The sequence below is a fragment of the Larimichthys crocea genome, chromosome XXIV (genome assembly GCF_000972845.2).
Source record: "Larimichthys crocea isolate SSNF chromosome XXIV, L_crocea_2.0, whole genome shotgun sequence".
NCBI classification, from domain to species: Eukaryota; Metazoa; Chordata; class Actinopteri; family Sciaenidae; genus Larimichthys; species Larimichthys crocea.
In genome coordinates this window covers 19,418,734-19,441,509 of record NC_040034.1, presented here as the reverse complement: position 1 = coordinate 19,441,509, position 22,776 = coordinate 19,418,734, and the positions used below count along the sequence as shown (strand labels likewise).

The following is a 22,776-nucleotide window of genomic DNA, read 5'->3' as shown; positions in this document are numbered from 1 at the left end:
ACCCATACTGTAAGCATAAGCAGGTACAGCTAACAGATGAATGGATGTCGTTTTCTTGTATGAATATACGCAACATTCAAGTCCCACTGTGATTTCAGTAAGAAGCCCCCATCCAGTTTCCTAAGTAAAGGTCTCATGCCAGTAACTCAATTCTCAAGCACTCTATGAATTACCATGTTATTGTGAGCAACACTTGGCTGTGGATAGGCCCTACATCTGTATGCCATTTTCTCTTAAGCATGACCCGAGGCGTAGAGACGTAATCACGGAGCTGTTGCCAAGGAGCCCATAAACATTTTTATTAGCCGTGTGTCACACCACACGACACTTAACCTGCAATCACTGTCGAGCACGGGACAAATTTGACAACGGTTTGTGCGTTTGTATACAGATTGCCTCAATTATGCATGTGTGCAGGGAGATTATAGGTTGATTTGGATGTTTACATTCACATTGCCTGCTGGATCAAGGAAGAAAACTGGAGTTTGACTTGAAAGTGCTCATTGTGATATTTAAATATAACAGCACAAAGGTCAAATTCACCGGCTCTGAACAAGTGTGTTTCTTTGGGAGTGATATGTCATGTGCGGTGCTTTGAAAATGTCTGAATCAAAGAACAAGAACAGATTATTTTGTGAAAGAGTTATAGGTTATCAGACCTTCAAGTGAAAGTTCTAGAGAGAAATGAGAGGTAGGGAAAGAGGAATAGAGCTCTGTGAAATACGATCAAAGACAGAGAGAGAGAGGCTGTGTTTTCATTACTTATGCCAACAACCAAGTGCTCATTGTTGCCCTGGCCCCAAACCAAGCTAACCAAGAGAGTTCTGCCTGTCAGCAGAAACAAACGTGCTGTTTTTATTGCGTTTCATCTGGGAGGGCAACGCCACAGTTCCCCCCCCCCCGCTCTCCTTTTGAATTCACACACCAACAGTGTGTATAAAGCGAGAGAATGTGGCAGGCTGGTTACAGGTGATGCCATTCAGACAGGAAGTCCCACCTAACCCACAGTGAGGTTGGCCGCACACACTTAACACTTGTTCTCATGCACAACCATAACACTGAGACACACACGTACGCATTGATACGCTGCACATTGGAGCTTTTACAGAGGAGCTCTCACATATCAAAGCGAGTCGGGGCAGGCTAGTCTATTACTGCTCCCCGTGCCCTCAGGACAGGACGTTCTTTCCACTCTCAGAGCCACGAGCAGTGAATGTGTCTATTCTAAAAATATTTCATACAACTATGTGAATCATATTTACAGACACTGGATTACTGTTTATTCTGATTGTTGGCTTGGTGAGGTCTTACTTCACTTCATCTTAACCCTTTTAACACTTCAGACTCTTCATGATTTCTGTTGCTTCCCACAGCATTTCGCTACAATGACCTCGTGTCCCCTCACTTCCTGGACGTGATCGCCAACCTGTCGGGTTGCACAGCCCACCGCCGCTTCAACAACTGCTCAGACATTTGCTTCCACCAGAAGTACCGAAGCCATGACGGGACCTGCAATAACCTGCAGCACCCCATGTGGGGCGCCTCGCTCACTGCCTTTGAGCGACTCCTGAAGTCAGTGTACGACAATGGCTTTAACCTGCCGAGAGGTGCTACTGAGCGGCTGCATAATGGATACAGGTTGCCTCTGCCGAGGTTGGTGTCGACCACCATGATTGGTACAGAGACCATCACTCCTGATGACCGCTACACTCACATGTTAATGCAGTGGGGTCAATTCCTAGACCACGACTTGGACTCAACAGTGGCCGCCCTGAGCCAGTCACGCTTCTCTGACGGCCAGCTGTGCACCCAGGTCTGCACCAATGATCCGCCATGCTTCCCAATCCAATTCCCACCCAATGACCCACGGCAGCTGCGAAGTGGCGCCCGCTGCATGTTCTTTGTACGATCCAGCCCTGTGTGCGGCAGCGGGATGACTTCTCTACTCATGAACAGCGTATATCCAAGAGAGCAAATCAACCAGCTGACCTCTTACATCGATGCTTCGAATGTCTACGGCAGCTCACGTCATGAATCTGAGGAAATCCGCGATCTGGCCAGCCAAAGGGGGCTGCTCCGGCAGGGTATCATCCAGAGAACGGGGAAACCGCTTCTGCCATTTGCGACCGGGCCACCCACTGAGTGCATGAGGGATGAAAATGAGAGTCCAATTCCATGTTTCTTGGCTGGAGATCACCGTGCCAATGAGCAGCTTGGTCTGACAGCCATGCACACCGTGTGGTTTAGGGAACACAACCGCATAGCTACAGAGCTACTGAGACTGAACCCTCACTGGGACGGGGACACCATCTACCATGAGGCCAGAAAGATAGTCGGGGCCCAGATGCAGCACATCACCTACAGCCACTGGTTGCCAAAGGTAACATCTTATCTGCTTCAATCTAATTTGCCTTTGTAAATGATGATGATGATGCACATTTTTTAACCTTTGTTTCCATGGCAAAAACAAAAGAAAGGCATTCATTAATAGTAATACTACTGTAGCGGAAAAAGACTGACATTTCTCTTGTCATCTCATAGATCCTGGGTGAGGCAGGCATGAAGATGATGGGGCAATACACTGGTTATAACCCCAATCTTAATGCCGGTATCCTCAATGCTTTTGCCACCGCTGCTTTCCGGTTTGGGCACACCCTCATCAACCCGATACTCTACAGGCTGGACGAGGACTTCCAGCCCATCCATCAGGGACACATCTCTCTACACCGGGCCTTCTTCTCCCCGTTCCGCATCGTGAACGAGGGCGGCATCGACCCACTCCTCCGTGGGCTCTTTGGCGTCGCTGGTAAAATGCGGGTTTCATCACAGCTGCTGAATACAGAGCTGACAGAGAGGTTGTTCTCCATGGCCCACGCTGTGGCTCTGGACCTAGCTGCCATGAACATACAGAGGGGAAGGGATCACGGCATACCGTCGTACAATGATTACAGGACCTTCTGTAACCTGACCACGGCTCAGACGTTTGATGACTTAAGGAATGAAATTAAGAACCCAACTGTGAGGGAGAAAATCCAGAGGTAATGATGAACACTGAAGCACACACTATTTATATTTAGAATTTTCTATAGCCTGGCTTGAGATCAGTATGCAGCAAATGGAACCAAGTAATCTGAGACTCTTGGTTTGACAGGAAACTTTTGCTACCTAATAATTCTGGATTGCAATACATTTGCATAGTTTCGTGTCCCTGACTATTTTTCCTGTGTGGCAGGCTGTACGGCACTCCTCTGAACATTGACTTGTTCCCCGCACTGATGTCTGAAGACCTGGTCCCTGGCAGTAGATTGGGGCCCACCCTCATGTGCTTGCTGGCAGTTCAGTTCAAACACCTGCGGGATGGAGACAGGTACAGTCAGGTCTCGTTACATCTCACCTCAGCATTCACAAAGAAAAACAAGGAATGCCTCCATTTCATCCTGTCAGTCAATTGTACCACTTGGTTGTTTTTTTCTTCTATTTCACAGAATGATATTTTATTATTTTCTCCTAAATATGTACAACAGAGGTTTAAAAGTATTTAAATTCATTTTCACCATCAGTCACTTCCCTTTCTTCTGTCTGTCTTGTTCAGGTTCTGGTATGAAAATCCGGGCGTGTTCACTCCTGCCCAGCTGACCCAGTTGAAGCAGGCCTCTCTAACCCGAGTGCTGTGCGACAACGGGGACAACATCACACGTATCCAGCAGGATGTCTTCGCGGTGGCCGAGTTCCCTCATGGCTACGGCAGCTGTGACGACATCCCTCAGATTGACTTGCGCATGTGGCAGGACTGCTGCGAAGGTAAGAGTGAGTGGAGTGATGGATGGGTCGCACATTTTTATAAATATTATGTGTGTTGAGTTTGTTAAATAGTTGCTTTCATCACGTTGCTTCATGTCCTTCTTAAGTTTCAATATTTAGTTTGAGTCCGTTTTTATAAATTGGGTCAGACAGTTTCAGAAATGACTTAATGGTAGGATTGATTTGCACAAATTTGCTGCAAATATCAATCACAAAAATAAAACAAAAAACATCTGCAGGCTCTGTCTTCCATATCCAGTGTTAGTGTGATTTATTTTGAAAACAGCATGTTATGCACTGAACTATTTCTTCTTAGTCACATCTTTGTCATCTTAAAATAAATCTTAAAAACCGCAAACATTTTTTCATCATGAAATAACAAAAAATTTATCAGCACAACAAGGTATCTAGATATCTTTGGCAGACACTGGTCCAGTATCTGGGTTTTTTGTAAAATTAACTGGTATTTTTGAGATATAGTGCCTCCAGTTTCACATAGCAGCCAGATAATATTACTTACTAATCCAACAGCAGTCAGCCCAGCTCAGCGTCTGTCTTTCAGCCTTTTCTTTCACCAAGCTCTCACCTACCACTCAAAGTCAGTCCCAGATTTATTCTTGTCTGACGGCTTCTTGCTCGCTCACTCTCTCCATTTCTCTTCTTAGCTTCATCTGTCAACATCCTCTTCATCTCTGTCATTATGTCCATAGAGGCTACTGATCCCAGTTACATTGCCCTTTTGCCACAGAGAGCTGAGACAGAGCGGCATCATAAGGAAAACTAGAAAACATAAAAAACATAATAGTGCTGTGTGACTTGAAGCATTATGCTCGTCATAAGCTTCTTTTTTTTTCAGAGTACGAGACGCAGAGTGACAAAGACATCATTCACCTGATTACAAGCTGGTGTAGCACCAACATGACTTAAAATCTGTTATTTTGTGGTAAAGTTACACAACGTTGCTCTAAAGCCAGTACAATATCCTCATATTTTGTTTCCCTTTGATAACATCTTCCTCGAGGCAGCCCGGCTTCACAATATACTTTTCTTCTATGCAGCCATTCAGAACACCCCCTTTTGAAAGCAACAAGGTTGTTCTTTGACTGCAGTTTACTTGACAGCCCTGCTGTCTTTCCAGCTCATGTCAAATAGACATCACTCAGTGTAAATGTGACTTGACTGGGCTGTGTGAGCCTTGGAAGAAGAGATGAAATGGGGAAGAATAAACATTGTTTCAGGCTTCAGCTCCTCATAATGAAAAGGAGGTTTGCCTGTAGATAAACTATGCCTGGGATCACTCGTCTGTGGCTTCAAGAAAAGCAAAACTTCCTTCTGTCAGACGTTGATGTTGTCGTGTTGTGCCATTGCTACTCGGCTGAAGCAAAGCTTCAGTGAAACATAACTCAGTAATTGTTGGGGGATTTTTCCATTCCACCCAGGGGTGGAGAAGATGGAGATAATGAATTAGACTATGATATATGATGCAAGCAATTAATTTTTATCTATCGTTCTCTACATAACGATGCACCTTTTAGAATGAGCTTGAAGTATTGAAGTATATAAAAATGGCTTCATAGTCTCCTTCACTTTTATAAATGTCTTCCAGGAACAACGACATATTCTTAATAAGAATAAGAAAGATTTCTTTCATATCAAGATGTAAAAACTGTGGTTAATAGAGAACACATAATGTGGCCGTTTACCTTCACTCTCAAACATGGAGCCCCCCCCCCACCTTTTTCAAAAAGAGCATACAGATCATGGCTGTATGCTCCATATATATATGAGCTTTAGACACCAATGTTACAACAGTGAAATTCCACACATGAATGAATTCTTGTTTGATGCAGAAGCTGGACAAAAATCTTTACACTCTCAGCCTCATCAGTTCATTGTGTACAGGGTGTACAGGAAAAAGGTTTTAATAAGCAACACATGGTGCCTCTTAATTATTCTCCTTTCATCCCAGATTCTGACCCCGGCGTTCACCCTTCCATGACAAAATGTACAGGGGAAGAGCTAAGCTAATAAACAGAGAATATCCTGCCAGAAACAAGACGGAGGAAGAGTAGGAGGAGGCGGCGCTTTTTTTTTTCTTCTGTCAGTAGAGCTGAAGCCTGATTCACAGTTGTGTTTGGCTCAATTAAAAGAGAGTACACCGCTGAGAACTTAAATGTACGAGTGCGTTTGTGTGTGTGTGTGAAGCACAGCGGGGTATGAGTGTGTGTCTGTCGGCGTGAGATAGGAAGTCTTGTTGTGTTTAGATAGTCTTTGTCTTTTTACAGACTGCTGTGTGGTAAATCAAAGGCAGCCTGAAACTGAAGCAGTCAGCTTTAAACTTTTACTGATAAAGGCGAAGCCCACCTAACTGCCGGGCCTGTCTCTATTCATCTGTCCTTTCTCATCTTTATTATGGCCTGTCTTTTGATGCTCTGTGCTGATGCTGTGTGTGCTGGGGAGTGAGCAGCATTCTCTGTTTGCGTCTCTTCTCTCCTCTTTGATGTGGGCACTGTGATTGCAGGCTGAGAGTGAGGCATGGTAATACAATAAGGCTCCGTCCCAGATCAGCAAAAAGTCAAAAAGAAAGTGGCACCAGTACACATGGTTTCCTGTTGCATGCGTGTGATTGGTGGCTGCATTCATGCCCCGCTTTTAAAGGGTAAAGATTTACCTTATTTCTCTGCACAACGCCGTTATTCTCGCTGTTTTATAGTAAACAAATCAGAAAATATGACTAAAAAAAAAGCGACGTGGCACAGCAATAATGCTGTTTTCTTGTCAGCATCAGTGACTGTCAGTGAACCACAGTGTGTCGTCTTGTGCTTCGATTAACAGACTGCAGAACCAAGGGTCAGTTCAACGCCCTGTCATACCACTTTAGAGGACGCAGGTCAGCTGACCACAGCTACAGAGAGGATGGACCCGCCAACAGCATCCAGGAGAGCAGGTAACACAGCACGACAAACACCAGGAATGCATGTTTATGTGTATATCGTCCATATAGTCCTTGAATGTTTAGAAAGTCTTATGTTTTCTGTCTTTGCAGCCCGGTGGAAGAAGGCGTAGAAAGTCTTGTAAATGTTACTGTGACCTCCATAAAAAGCACTGAACCCTCAATCAACGACTTCCAGGACTTTGTGTCCGACATGCAGAAGACCATCACAAGTTTACGAAAGCAGGTGAGTGTTTGCACCTCCACCCACACGCTCAGAGATACTCATCTCTGTGCGTTTGTTGCCTTGACGACTTCTCAGTGTCTGTAAACAGGTTTGTGTCTGTGGGAATAGGTGGGAGAATTTCACCAGCCCACAGGTCGTGTCTGTTATGGTTGATGAATGACTGGTTTTCCTCTCTGCTTTGTTGATTTATCGCAAAGATGAGACGTTAGGATAGTGTGATAGCTGCTGAATCAGCATTCGCACCATCGTTCTTCAGATATTTATTATCGTTGATCAAAAAAACAAAAAAAGAAATGCTCTGGCTCTTCGTTCGCATTACGGGTCCAGCAGTTTCTGATTGATGTGCTATGTTAAGCTTTTTTTGACAGTTGGGAACTCTCTTCAACTGTTACTAAAAAACAGCTCTCTCTCTCGCTGTCTGTCTATCAGATCGCCTCCTTATTTTTACACTTTACCTTCAGCTCCCGTCCTTTCAAAACTTACTCCTCAATTTCTTTTCTGGAAACTTCCGTTAGTTGACAGTAGAAGTCCATTCAGTGCTTGCTTCCTTTGACTTGTTAGAGTTGTCTAACACTGAACTCATGACACTGATTTCAATTATAATAAATATCATTCAATCAAAGCTTTATTACAGACACACACACACTCGGTCCCTAGCATGAAGACTGCAAAACAGACAGATGCAAACATAGAAAACAGAAAACATCATCCATAACATCAGATATTTACATATATGCTAAAACGCCCGTGCTCCACAAACTAGAGAAAAACCGGACTGAATTTAGTTTCGGGGTTCGTTAGTGTTAAAATTAGACTGTTGCAATAACCTGCTCATACAACTGTACTTAAGATTGTACAGCACAGCACAGCAGGTGGGCACGCTGACACTGGCAAACATTTGTCTTGCCCTGCTCCATCTTATCACTGTCCTTTTAGACAAACTTAGGAACCATCTGCACTCTCAGTTCCTGACCTGCTTTAACTTAAACCTGTCTTAGTGCTTCTTTCACTTATCACTCATTTATCTTTTTGTCTTTTATAATATGATAATGTCTGTTCTGTAGAGGCTGCAGGATTGCTGGGAAATGTGTCTTTGACTTGATACTATACATAACAGTATCAGTATGTGTGTGTCAGTGTCACTGTAACCAGAAACAAACTGCTTCTGAGTAAATGATGATGTCCTCTTGTCTTCACAGATTAAAAGACTTGAGACCCGTCTGAGCAAGACTGACTGCACTGATAGTGAGGGACGTGAGCGAACAGATGGAGAGCGGTGGAAAAAGGACTCCTGCACCACATGTGAATGCAGAGTATGTTCGACATATAAATCAACACGGAGCGCTTAATCCTCCCATTTTTCACACGCAGAAGCTGAGCCTGTTTTAGTACCTCCATGTTTCTCTTTGAGGACCGGCTGTCCATCAGAACCTTTTCTGCGTGAGCAGTCTGTCCATTTTCTCTCTGTCTGCCACTCTTATCTGCGTTTCCCCCGCTCCAGCACCTTTTGGCATCGCCCTCATCCTGGCACCACAGTGCCTCTGTGCGCTGGCCACTTCTCTGCTTTTCATTCTTTATCTTTGACACTTTTCCAATGCCATCTGCTGGCAGGGGAGACGGCAGCTCCATGCCAAACCTGGCTCCCTCTGATCTTTTTCAGTCCTCTCTCCCTCCCACTTACCTTTCGTTGCCATCTTTCCCACTTAAAGTTAAATTTGCTCACCACATCTGATAGCGCCCCTGTCAGTTTCTCTTTCTTCCCCCAAAACTATCTCTTTCCACCTTCCACGCCTCCCCTGTAATTGGAGAATTTTTGTAATAATTAAATTTGGCAGGCAGAAGCACAGTGAGGACGACAGTCTGGAAAGGAACAGTTTGATTCGACACATCGTGTTGTTGCTCTAAAACAAAGCACTGCATTGTTCTGTTCAGCCTCGTCACCAGAGGCTTGTCATGGGCAAAAGTTTCTGGTGCTAAACAAAAGCACAAGACGGTGCCTGAAAAATAACTGACCAGCTCATGATCACACATATTGGAATCATTCCTTTCATATTCACATTGTTTACATCTGCAAAATGTTTCTTATTTAGACACATTTTATGAACATACATGTGGGTTTAATGATCTGATGATCCCCACTCTGACATAAAGCATTTCATCATGCAGTCCAGGCTATTAAGGTAACTGACCTGTTGCCCCTTCTTTGCCTACAGGATGCCCAGGTGACGTGCTTCGTGGAGTCGTGTCCGCCAGCCGAGTGCAAACGGCCCGTCAAGCTAAAAGGTGCCTGCTGCCCGGTGTGCCTCGAACAGGAAGGTGCTGAGAAGTGGCAAAAAGCAGACACCCGCCATGAGTAACCCTCAGGACACCCCCGACAAACACTCTCTAGTGGCTGAAAGTCATACACTCACACACAGACATCCAGAGAGAGGATGAGACTCATGAAGGTGTGCCTCGATAGACCCAATAGCCTCAGTTTTTGTTTTGTTTCATTTTGTATCCTTTTGCATTGATCAGGGGAGGGGGGGTGATTTTTTATTTTTTTTTTTCCGGATTGTTGCCCCCTCCAGGGCCAGCAGCCTGAGGCTCGGTTTGAAAGTCCGCTGGCAACCAGCCGGCGATCACTAAATGGATTTATTTCTGAACCAATGGGTGGATGGATGAATGAATGGGTGGATTGTAAACAAGAGGGACAAGCCTCCTCTTGCTCAGAGTCCACCGATGCTTCTGAAGTGTAACAAACAGTCACTGTGTTTGCTCTCCTGCGACTAACACTCGGTGACAGAACGCAGGGCCACTCGCCGTCGACAAGCAGGAAAGGGAAGTAGATTGAAAGGCGGCAGCCATTTTGTTGTCTCACAAAAGTTTCTCAGGTTAGAGATGCCGAAAACTGGTGCTATTCCCCCTTTTTTTTATTAATGAATTAATCACTAGATACAAACCTTCAAAGTATTGTCTTTTGTATGCAAAGCAACCTATATACACTCAGTATATGCCTTTTTATGATAAATCACAATTGAGAGGATGGTTTTATTCAAACTAAAAGAAGTCTTTTTATAAATAGATTTACTTCATCTTTTAATCCAAGGTGCTTTATATCATGTTATAAATATGTTTGGGTTTTTTTCCCTCCCTTTTTTTGTATAAAAATGCTTACATATGAAGATAATGTGAAGCCCTACGAAAATGTTTGTAATGCAAAAGAGATGTCTACTGATTACTGCTCCTCTATCCATGGACAACTTGTTGGTTAACTTACTTATTGTCTCTGCTGGCCTGTCCTGAACTTGAGTGAGGTGGAGCCGTGTAGCGCTCGCCATTGCAGGACACTCAAACCAGCTCTTGCACTGTCGTGCCCCTTTTCCAAGTTTCATTTTGCTTTCAGAAAGCAGTGAAAGAATATCCATTTTTACCACTGTAATGTTGTGAACTTTGTCCCAGTATTTTCTCCAGTCTTGTAAAGCCAAATGTATGATTTAGTTACTTCTAAAATGACATAAATAGCACGTGTCTATCTATGAAACTATGTATGAATGTTGTCATGAGGTCAGGATTTAGCCTTTGGTACTGCTAGCTCTACCATAGCAGTATTTTCCTTCTGGCCTGCTCACAGACTTGTTTTATTCTTGTATAGTCTTTAGTCCACAGACTACACACAACTGAAGGACTGTCACTGCAAATGCTGACTGTTCTTCTCTGCTGTTGTGGACCTGCACCTTTCTTTCTAGCACCAGTTTAGACAAGGACACGCTCGCTTGCATTCCTTTTGTCAAGCATCCACTTTTCTCCTTTTATAAAAAAAAAAAAAGACTTTTTGCTCATGTGTACAGTGTTTGGATATTTCCCCCTGTGAGGGCCATCTTCAGTGTTGATATAGTTGAGGAATGCGCACCCCGCTCATGTTTCTTTGCCATGTTAAAGATTTTGAGACCGGGGGTGACGTCTTTCAGCAGAGCATGTGTGCAACGCAGGCTCCTCTAGCCCTCTGACCCTCATTCCGCTGTAATGGAAGACATATGAGAGGGGAAGCGAGGGTAATGTTCGGGGGGAGGGGTGCTGATGATTGGGATACAGTGTCAATCAAAACAGGTCTCCACCATCTTGCTATTGTGAGACAGATGTATTCCACTGACTCCTGTCAGCTGGTGTACACGTGTAAACAAGTTACTGTACAAAGACAAATGCCACTCATTGCACCCCCATGCACTGGCTCGCTCAGTATAACAAAAGTCACGTTTTTGTTTTCCTGTTCTGCTTTGCTCATAATTATGGTGAAGCGGCTGCAGCTGCAGTGTTCCTTTCCATTGTTTTCTTTATGTGGTAAGCAAGCATCTGTCACTGAACAGAAATAATACTCTCCGGAATGTTCCATTCAGGATTTCAGAAGGATTACGGAGCTGGCAGTCGCACTGGTAAATTGGTATCATATCTTATGTTTAAATATACTGGACAGGTTTGTACATCAAACTGTGTGTTTACAGTACTGCATTACTTTACTTTGACAACACCTGTACAGTATGTACACATCTTATTCATGTGCTCCACTGTGTGTATGTGTTAATCTGTCAAAGCACTGTGAGCTCTCTTCGTTACCGGTTTTCATATACATTTATCTGTTGTATCAGTTCATTTTTATTTTCTATGTTTCATCATAATTCCCTCTCTTTTTTTTTTTTTCCATTTCCACTCACAAAAAAAACTCCCAAGTATCAATGGAATGCACTGCTCCGCAAGACTGAACATGCTTTACCTACACTGTCCCTTAACCAGTGGTCAATGTGGATATAATAGTACCTATCATGACATTTGTATTGTAAGTTTGCCAAAGAATGGTTTGCACTGTAATGTATGCCTCTCGACAGTAATAAATAAATAAATAAGCCACATTTTGAATTACAGTCATACATGTTGGTGCCTGTTCTTTCTTAGCTCCTGTGCTTCGCAGCTGTCACAGATGATGACAGATGGAGATTTTGACAACTTTTTGCACTGAACAACAAAAATCTTCTCAGCTGTCTCATTTTTAGTGTGCTCGTCATAGGCAGCAAGGTTGGGTTCACTAATGCCTAAGGTAGACCAGGTATATGTCCATAACTATTGGCTGGATTGCAGTTGTAGTTTTGAACAGATTGCTCTGGTTCCCACTGACTTTGGCGATCCCCTGACCTTTTATAGCGCCATCATCAGGTCAAACAGATAACTTATCCTGTGAATTACCTCGACATGACCCAAAACGACTTTTCCTTCATGAGGTTAATGTCTCAACTATGATGGACTGCCATGAAATTTAGTATAGACATTAATGTTCTTCTCAGGGTGAATAGATCAGGTCAAAACTTGATGAATGATGACTGTACTTGGTAATTAGGACTAATTTGTAAATGTTGGCATGGTGACAATGGTAAACGTCACTGCAGTTTTGTAGTACTCAAGATTGCTCTTGGTCTTTTTGAAGTGGTCTCAATCTCAGGATCAACTGCATTTTTATACGGTCTTGTCTCAGTCTCAGACAACGAGGACTCAGGATTTTATTTCAAGACCGTCAAGACCACAGCTGCAGGGATATCACCAGTGTATCCATATTATTCACTTTATAACGTTGAGTTTGTCCCACCACAGTTTTATAACTAACTGAGAATACTTTAACACTTTAAAAAAGTTGTTCCACAGTCTGTAGTTATAGAGCAAACACTTGACTCATTTCTAATTTAAAATGTTTGTCAGTTATACGCTGTTAACCTTCGCTGCCCTCCAAGAGATATGGTGAGCCACTTGTTAGCTACATACTCTCGACCCCATCAAAGTCTTGGTCTTGTCTCAGTCTTGATACACCCTGGTCTTGGTTTTGACTTTGTCTTGGTTTAGCTGGTCTTGACTACAACTCTGCATCACTGTATAGGGAATAGGAATGTGACGTCATCCACAGCAAGCTGTCCATTTTTGGAGGTTACCAACCGTGATCTGTACACAATCAAAACAAAAAACTTAATTGTAAACTAAACGGGGGGGGATTTGAGTTAATTAGTTAGTTCGCTCCTGAATTTGGGGATAATGTTTGCATTTGTTGCTAATGTCAACATTATTTTACTGATCAAGGAACTTCATAGCGACGATCCTGTGTTGCTATGCTGAACATCCTGAATGTCAGGATACAAAATTAGCACCAGCCATCAGCCAAATGCTGTAAAATATGTATGTGGCATGTACGTCATACATTTATGACCATGAGATAACGACAGCTACGTACGCTATTCTTCAAAAATAGCAGCGCCGCGCCCTCTATCACCATGTTAGCATTGTTACTGTGAGCACGTCCTCATGCTGACATTAACATTTAGCTCGACTGTACTCTTGTTGCTCCATTAAACTTTTGATTAGTCGACAACATTTCAGCTATGAAAGCTGCTCTCCTTTGTATGGATCTCTGATGTTAGCCTGGTTTTGACATGAGAGACAACACTATCTAAGTGTGTCCAAACAAAAAGCAGCTGTGAAGTGTTTGGAAGGTGAGTAATATTAGAGGCCTGAGAACTGTAGGTCACGTGTGTTGTCTGGCACACAGACCCACGTACAGTTTTTTGCCTGTGATTTGTGACAAGTGATGTCTGCCCTGGAATTTATTGCTTTCACATCAAGCACTGTTGCCTGTGTGTGTTGATCAGCACTGACTCAAAAATGTTGCCGTATTACAGGCTTTCCCCCCTTTATCTCTGCTTCCACCCATCTCCATCCCCTTACTTTCTGTCCTCCTCCACGTCCCTCCCTCCGTCCTTTATACTTCTCCCCGTAGACTCAGCACTGGCAGCTGGGGCCGTGAGTGGACCGAGGCTCTGGAAAGAAAGCTGGACCAGGAAATGAGGTTTCCAGTGGCTGCACAGATAAAAGCACCTTTATCTTCTAGCCAGGCAGGAAAAGACATTATCACCCTGACAACAAGGGACATACCTTACTTAGAGTAATAGGTCTATTCAAACATGAATACACACATGTACACACACACACACATGCACTTCCTCTGAGTTGTTCCTCTATCTGCTGCAGAGTTTCCCTTCCCTTTACCGACAACAACCAAAGGTCCAGGCTGTTGTTTGAATGAAGTCTCCTTGGAAAGAGTTGGACAATCTGATTATCTAAGGATAATGTAGATGTCTGAAGCATGATGTTGGCAATACAAGACACACAAACTGCACATCAAAAAACTACTTATCAGAGCACAAAATCTGACTGGATGACTTGATCTGAATCTCCGTCCAGTACTTTTCAGATCTTGAAGCAGACTACAAGAAAAGAAGCAGACGATTGTGGCTTTCAGGGTTTTGGACAGGACACAAGCCTGCAGCTGCACAAGCCTGGCTACCCAGCAAGCCTCTCACTTCCCACTCATCACGTACTGGAATTTCATTTAGGCAATTGGCTCTCCGTGTTGCACCTCTCACTCGCCAAGGTGGGGAATTCTTTCCCCTTGCTAATGGAACGTCATTCTCATTTCCAGAGCGAGGCGGATGAAAGAGAGAGAAGTGGTGTCCCGCTGGGGGAAAATAGGTTTTGCATCCCAGGACTCAAAGGACTGTAGCGATGGCTTTGTCACCCCCAGTGGGTGGGAAATGTCATGAGATGGCTTCCCACTAGTGTTTTTGGCTCTGGCACACAAGCCTACTGAGTTTAGGTGTATTAGTAAAACAGTTTGGGAAGGCGACTGTCTTACCTGCTATGGAGCTTCTTGGTGTCCTTTAGCACCTTGTTTTGGTTTTCTCCTAACTCTGCTCATGTCTGATCACTTTTCCAGCCAGCAGCAAACTGCAGAGAGACAAAGTCAGCAGCTGCCTAGTCAATATCTAGTCAGCGGAGACCAAAACAGAGTTAAATACAGAGTGAATACAGGAGTTACTTTTTTGAACTGGACAGAAACACGACTCCAAATGAACGCTAATGTTGCTCTGTGTCTGCTGGACGTCTGAAGTTTGACAGAACACATCTAACACGTTTTTAGCTCGTTGTACTTCCCCCCCGTGACCCAAAAAATGTATTTACACACCTCTAGTTGTCATGCTCAGGAAAAGTGGCAGGTTAACTGGTCTCAAAAAAGACAGCACAATGTGACGTGATAGATACATCCTATCACAGTCGTCCAAAGGTCACATTTTATATTGACGTGAACGCTCAGATATTTGTAAAAGGAAAACCTGCTGATGTTGGATAAGGCTGGAGTGACTGCTCATGCCAGCTAACCTCTGAACCACATCTTTGTTGGTCTCCTGTGTGCCATCCAACAAGAGCATGCTGTATTTGAGCTTAAAGTTCTAATTTGAAAATATGTCAGACAATTGTTGTGTAATCAAATATAACATACCAAGGTGTGAGGTCATTTAAAACTTTCTTCTTTGTGACTGGTGTTATATATACTTAAGTCAGTCAGATGCTCGAATTGTTCGAAGTGGCGTTAACTGATGGTGAACCTGATCAACAGTGACAGTAATTTGAGAATGTGTATTGTCTAACTTTTTCTAGGACAGTGACAAGAAAATGTATGCACGCTCAGTGGAAAAGTCATTCTCATCAAACCTGGCAAAGAACTTGTTGGCCTCATTTGCGGTAATTACCCCCTCGGGAGGCCCCGTCTTTGGTGGTACTACAGTCAGTGAGCTTCAGACTTCCCTAGACAGCCTAGCTGTTGTTTTCCTGAACACTGACCTCTGTTTTCTCTGCATATTCTCTCTTTAGCTGTCTGGGAAGCACTTTTCATTTCTCTGCATAAGCCTGTCAGGACCGGCTGCCTTATTTGCCCCTGATGGCAGATGCTGTATTTTTTTTAGATGTTAATAGCAGTTCCATTCCAACATTCCTTGAAACCCATAGAGACACATTTACATGTTATCACGGTACCGACATGTATGATTTAGTTGTAACAGGCTGCCTATGGATAAGTGTGTGGTATATTTAACACTTCAAGCTGTGGTTGGCCTCAGGGGAGAGTAGAGAGTGAAACATGAAGCTGTTCTTGATATTAAACTTAAAGCGACATTGCGCCCCCAGTTTCAAAGTGCAATACCACTGTGGCAAATAGAAGAAACCAAGCTCAACCTTTTATTTCAGGTGGCTCTTGTCAACCACTAAAGGTTAGTCCCAGATTTACTCTTGTCTAGCGGTGTCTTCCTCAGTCACTCCTTTCTTTTCTCTTCTTAGTTTCCTCCATCAACGTCCTCTTCAGTCTTTTTGCCTCTGCCATTTTATCCATAGAGACTGCTTACATTAGGAAGTAGATTATACTGCCTACTTGCCCAGTTCTGGTTCTGATACCACACCGACTCTACTCCACATCAGCATACGCCCGCACCCTGAAAATCTCCTCTTCTCTGTGGTACAAAATGCTAACAGCAGCTACAGTCAGCAGCAGTTTACTTCACTGTCCATCAGGAAACTCTGTAAATCACAGAGAGATTCAGCTTCATCAAAGTAAATTAAATAGTTGGTGGTGTTTGACTTAGTGCCATAAAAAAGCATTACGTACTTTACATACTACCCAAAGTTACATAGTGTGAGAACAGATGTATTTTATGGTAGAAAAGATACACAATATTACTTTAAACATGTAAATAATTCAATAGTTTCTCTTTATTTTTGTGAAGAAAAGAATGTAAGATAGTGTGCTGTGAATTTTAATCATAACTAAGGTCTGTTCTTAAAATAGCTGGGCAGCACATTAGTTTTTTATGCTTTGTACTGGAACTATGTTAACATGCATCATCACTAACAATAAAATAAAAATCAATCCGAGACAGTGTGTATGTAGCCATGACAACGTTTGCTGAGGGAGAGATGAATACAACCAGAACAATAAACAGGGAACTGATACTGGACTGGATCAAAAGTCCAAATCCTTCACCGCAACCCTGCCAATTTCTGTTTTATTAGCCACTAAACAAAGGATTTATCATTTTGTTAATGCATTTATTAAAGCCTCCCCCACACTGTCCTGTGCTTATTCTATTCTATTTTTATTCTCCTGCTTATATCAGACAGTCTGACTCCATTGTGGCCTTTGAATTCAAACTTATGACTCATCTTTTGGCCTTAACCTTCAGTTAGCTGCTTATTTTTTGTATTACCTTGTACATGTTAACATCATCTTACTGGCAGATTGGTTTAATTTAATCTATTAAGCCTGGTGCATACAGTCCATGTTTGTCATTCTAATGCGAACACTGTTAATTTCCTAAAAACAGCATCTCTTTAACTCTCTGTTTGTTTGTGCCCGCAAACACAGCTGCCTCTGTCTCTCTCTTCTTCCTCCCTCTTTTTCTCTCTACTCTTTCTTCTTTGTCCTCTCTTTTCACTCAGGAGTCTCTGTGCTATACCATCAGCAGAGCTGGGACCTCTTACTTCCTCTGCAGATGTTTACGATAAGAAGTATAGGATAATTGCACAGTTTAAAGACATGAATATAATTGCACAGCGTAGTGTGATTGACATGAAATGGATATAAGTGCATGTAGAAAGCTATATGAAAATATGTAACTGTGCTACATGATATAATGTTTGTTCTATTCTCCTTCCTGTGTGGTTGGTGTACTGGAGTTTTGCCTCTTGGGCTTTCTGTCTTCCTCCAGGTTTTTATAGTGAAGAGGAGGTCATGTGGTCCTATCTGTTTGGTGACACCTAAGCTCTTCCTGGATCCATACTTCACATATGTTTACAGGCTATTTATTATTCTGTCATTCTGCTTGTCCATACTGTCATTTTTTAAAAATCGCATCTATTGCATGTCTCTTTGTCCCGGAAGAGGGATCCCTCATCTGTTGTTCATTCGGAGGATTCTTCAGTGTTTTTCCTGTTGAAGTTTTTTTGGGTAGAATTACCTTATCTGAATTAAGGATCCAAGGTTTGAGGGCGTCTTTGCTGTATACACTGTAAAGTGATACTGGGCTATAAATAAAATCAACACGTTTCAGAATTGCGCACACACAAGTGTGAGTTCTACTAGTCTCTATTCTATTCAACCTGGAATGGAAATGTTTCCAAGAATCAGCATTTTGGATTATATGTAATGGTTCACTCAACTAAGTGTGTTTTCTCTGCTTAATGCAGCTTCTCAGTGTCTTTAAGCTAATTGTTGGTTTCTCTATTCTAAGATATATATTTTTTGGCCTTTTTATGCCTTTAATGATGTACAGCTGAAGATAGACAGGAAGCAGGGGGCAGAGAGAGGGGGAGTGACACGCAGTAAATGCCGTCCGATGCGGGATTCGAACCGGGGCCAGCTGCAGCAAGGACTGAAGCCTCTACACACGGGGCGGCCGCTTAACTCACTACGCTACCGACCGCCCCGGTTTCACTATTCTATTATTTATTATCAAGTCTTCGATTCCGAGTTATTCAGGAACTCGTAGTTTTGTGTACTGTGTTGACAAACGAAAGCTTGATAGCCCCATTGTACACTAACTGCCTGACAGCCAAATGGCAGCCAACCTCAGCAACTATCTGGTGAACATAATGGAGCATTTACACTGAACAAAAATATAAAAGCAACACTTTTGTTTTTGCTCCCATTTTTCATTAGCTGAACTCAAAGATCTAAAACATTTTCTATATACACAAAGCAACCATTTCTCTCAAATATTGTTCACTCAACGTGCAGTTTTGTTTTATTGAGGGGGTCTTAACCAGTCAGTATCTGCTGTAACTACCATTTGCCTCACGTAGTGCAACACATCGTTCAGGTTCAGATCAGGTTGTTGATTGTGGCCTGTGGAATGTTGGTCCACTCCTCTTCAATGGCTGTGTGAAGTTGCTGGTTATTGGCAGGAACTGGAACATGCTGTCGTATACGCCGATCCAGAGCATCCCAAACATGCTCAGTGGGTGACATGTCCGGTGAGTATGCTGGCCATGCAAGAACTGGGATGTTTTCAGCTTCCAGGAATTGTGTACAGATCCTTGCAACATGGGGCCGTGCATTATGCTGCAACATGTGGAGATGGTCGTGGATGAATGGCACAACAATGGGCCTCAGGATCTCGTCACGGTATCTCTGTGCATTCACAATGCCATCAGTAAAATGCACCTGTGTTCGTCGTCCATACGCCTGCCCATACCATAACCCCACTGCCACCATGGGCCACTCGATCCACAACATTGACATCAGAAAACCGCTCACCCACACGATGCCACATACGCTGTCTGCCCTGAACAGTGAAAACCGGGATTCATCCGTGAAGAGAACACCTCTCCAACATGCCAGACACCATCGAATGTGAGCATTTGCCCACCCAAGCGGGTTACGATGACGAACTGGAGTCAGGTCGAGACGCCGATGAGGACGACGAGCATGCAAATTAGCTTCCCTGAGACGGTTTCTGACAGTTTGTGCAGAAATTCTTTGGTTATGCAAACCGATTGTTGGATGTACTGCCAAATTCTCTAAAATGCTTTTGGAGACAGCTTATGGTAGAGAAATAAACATTCAATTCACGGGGCAACAGCTTTGGTGGACATTCCTGTTAGCATGCCAAGTGCACGCTCCCTCAAAACTTGTGACATCTGTGGCATTGTGCTGTGTGATAAAACTGAACATTTCAGAGTGGCCTTTTATTGTGGCCAGCCTAAGGCACACCTGTGCAATAATCATGCTGTCTAATCAGCATCTCGAAATGCCACACCTGTGAGTGAGATGGATTATCTCGGCAAAAGAGAAGTGCTCACTATCACAGATTTAGATTTGTGTACAATATTTAAGAGGAATGGTTATTTTGTGTACATAGAAAATGTTTTAGATCTTTGAGTTCATCTCATAAAAATGAGAGCAAAAACAAAAAGTGTTGCGTTTATATTTTTATTCAGTGTAGCTGCAAAAGAACCATATATTTCCCACAGGTAGAGGGACATGGTAGAGACCAAAAACAGAGCTAAAAGAGTGTGACTACCTGATATTCATCTTGTTCTGCTGCCCCCCGGAGAACAAAAAAGATAATTTCTATAATTTCTGACTTTCTTATATATGTACACATGTACATTCAGCGACAGTATCTGCTTTTACTAATGGTTTAGCCATTTATGGTATAAAGTTTATGTATAGTAGTAGACTCATGTGTGTGTTAATGCATCGTAGACTTCCATGCCCGTGTTCCTGTTTCCTCATTATTCCCTGATGTCATTCTCAGCTTTTGTTGTTTCCAACTCCCAAAGTTTAAGTTACGCTAATTTGATTTACGGCTGTAACTCAGCGCCAAATAGAGTGATACATTTGACCCCTCTCCCTCTGGGGAAGGGCTCTCTCCCCCGTATGAAAATACCAGACTCCTTTCCCAGGTCTATTAACTGTAATTGCCAAAACAGAATGGATCCTGTCACAGAAATATAGACAAAACAGGCCAGCAGATAAGCAGACCTCTTCAATGTCATCCAGAATAGATAGGATCAGGTCAAATATGTGTCTCTGTGTGAGAGCTGGCCAGTGGAGAAAAACATACAGATCCTAAGAAGTAATTGTTGCTGATAGAAAGCCAAGCTAATCTCATGTGAGGACTGGCTGAGTGCTGGCAGATGACTGACTGGCAGATGGGATGACTCAGTGCGTGACTGACTCACTGGTTGATTTGCCTGCATTCCTCAGTGGACACCAGTGGGGTACAGTCTGACCCAGCGTGATAATCCCCTTGCTGCCAGGACCCCTAATCAGCTCTCCTCTAGACCTGAAATGGGCTAGCTAATGGGGAAGCCAACCTGACACACTGAAGGAATGTATGTTCACACGCACACCGCGGCACCAAAAAGAGCTATCTGTCTGCAAAACATCCATATCTTCCCAAATGAAAGATATCCTAGTCAAAGATAAAGAGACGTTTTCTTCCCTGAGGTCGGGAAATTTTAGTTACCAAGGACAACAGAAGAGCTTTGGACAGATAAAGGTTTTTATCAGGGGAATTCACCAAATGTGACACATCTCTGAGCAAGGGCGAGCCAAAAAAAATCTTCAAATCTTTAAGGACTGCTGTGTGCTCCTGTTGTATGTGTGTGGCTGTAGTAACTAATACCTTTGACCGCGATGCTCACACAAAATATACGGCTAAGTATTTCAGGACATCCTGTGATCACACAGATATACCGTCTCATCCCGCAGGATTAATCACTAAACATGATCTTCAGTTACAGTATTTTGAGGATGACACAAAGTTTAGAAGCATAACATGGACATAAAATCCCAATCCCAGTTGGAATATATAGAAGAATTAGAGAGTAAAACCGCAACCAACTAAGAGGAATTGCAACGAAAAACGAGATCCCTCACTGGCTTCCCGTCCACAAATTCAGCTAAATACTGAAAACTGACGCTCAGGTCTCTGCACTGGTGGCTGAGGACGTTATCCATGCCCCACCACAGTGCCGTAAACTTTTTTTTTGTATAAGGATGCTATGCTACAGAGAGAGGGAGATCAATCAGATTATGTTACTCATAAAAGAATAGAACCCCTCTTTTTCGTGAGCTTTGAGGTTCAGTCATGTTGGCGCGTCGAAAATTTGGCATGTCAAAATTACTATGAAATTTAAATCTTTACATTTAACCGCAGAAGAAATGAAAGTCAAACTCTTCTATTTCCAAATGGATCAGTGGATCATGTCCCAAACCACAGAAAATAAAACAAGAGACATTCAATGGACCTCAAAGATATGGACTTTGCCGATGGTCCATCTATCTTTGCCACCAGCTACCACAATATACAAGAAAAGACAGACAAGCTTGACATATTTGTCGAACAAATAGGTCTCAACATGAACCTCAAACAACCTCTTCCACTGAAACTTATTCAATTATTTAAGCAGCCTTGTCAGCAAGGACAGACGGACATCAAGGCACGATTGCAGAAAGTTCATACTGTTTCCCAACTCTGCAACATCTGGAAGTCTAAGCAACGCAGCGTGAAAACAAAGGACGTTTTATGAAGCTGATTTGTGGGTGAGGACAAGGACAGGCCCCTGCTCTTAAGCAGAAGCATAACATCGTAGTCACCTCCTGCTGTGAAGGTGTTGTGGAAATACAAATGATAGCATTGCTATGACTAAAGCCTTGAATGCCATACCAATGGAAAATGAAGCTTGTTGAGGCCTGGAGGGTCACACTCTGCCAATAAGGAAAACAGACAGGATGTCACTTCCAGGCAATGATTGACAAATGAACTGTCTAACTGTGCCTGCAAAGGGGAAGTCCAATTATACTCTATTCCAGGTTTCACAGGTTATTGCTCTTTAAGCCTTGTTCCCAATTAAACTGTTAAGTGGGTTATTACGTGTCCTATGTAGCACAACCCCTCAGACCATACTAATGTAGTTCCCATTCCATTGACTTTCCCATTAACAGTCCACCGGGAGCGATAACCTCAAGTATGCACATTATATTCATGAGCGAAAATGTACTTAACTCTCAAATTTGCTCATCGCTGTCATATTGGAATATGTACAAAGCACATTTGTTGCATTTCCATAAACGAGGTTTATCCAAAATTAGCAAATAACTAATGCATTTGAGACTAGCATTATTATCTTTTAATGAAAAACATTCCTCACTGATGTTTCTAGTCGTCAGAACTAAAGTCAGGAGTCTGGACAAGTCACACAGTTAGACTATAGGCCATTGTTCAACAAACAAAAGGTACTCACAAGGAACGCACACAGAGAGATGAACAAACACACATTTAGCGTGGTAATCCCTGCCCGACTGAATTACTAAGTATGAAGGCAGTATACCACTCTGCTACAATAAAACCCTTCAACAGCAATGACTCTTGGGAGAATGACTCACACA

At 43.0% G+C, this 22,776-nt stretch overlaps 1 protein-coding gene across 2 annotated transcripts in view; it reads left to right on the top strand.

Moving 5' to 3' along the window:
• pxdn (peroxidasin) overlaps positions 1–11,882 on the top strand; it is a 44,070-nt gene extending 32,188 nt beyond the window's left edge. For both annotated transcript variants that reach the window (XM_027275137.1, XM_027275136.1), the window contains 8 exons: positions 1,374–2,380; positions 2,542–3,038; positions 3,233–3,367; positions 3,593–3,801; positions 6,637–6,748; positions 6,848–6,980; positions 8,180–8,293; positions 9,194–11,882. In XM_027275137.1, the coding sequence (XP_027130938.1) occupies positions 1,374–2,380; positions 2,542–3,038; positions 3,233–3,367; positions 3,593–3,801; positions 6,637–6,748; positions 6,848–6,980; positions 8,180–8,293; positions 9,194–9,337 (2,351 nt within the window). In that variant the 3' untranslated portion in view covers positions 9,338–11,882. The remainder of the gene's footprint in view (positions 1–1,373; positions 2,381–2,541; positions 3,039–3,232; positions 3,368–3,592; positions 3,802–6,636; positions 6,749–6,847; positions 6,981–8,179; positions 8,294–9,193) is intronic.
• Positions 11,883–22,776: the final 10,894 nt, after the last annotated feature.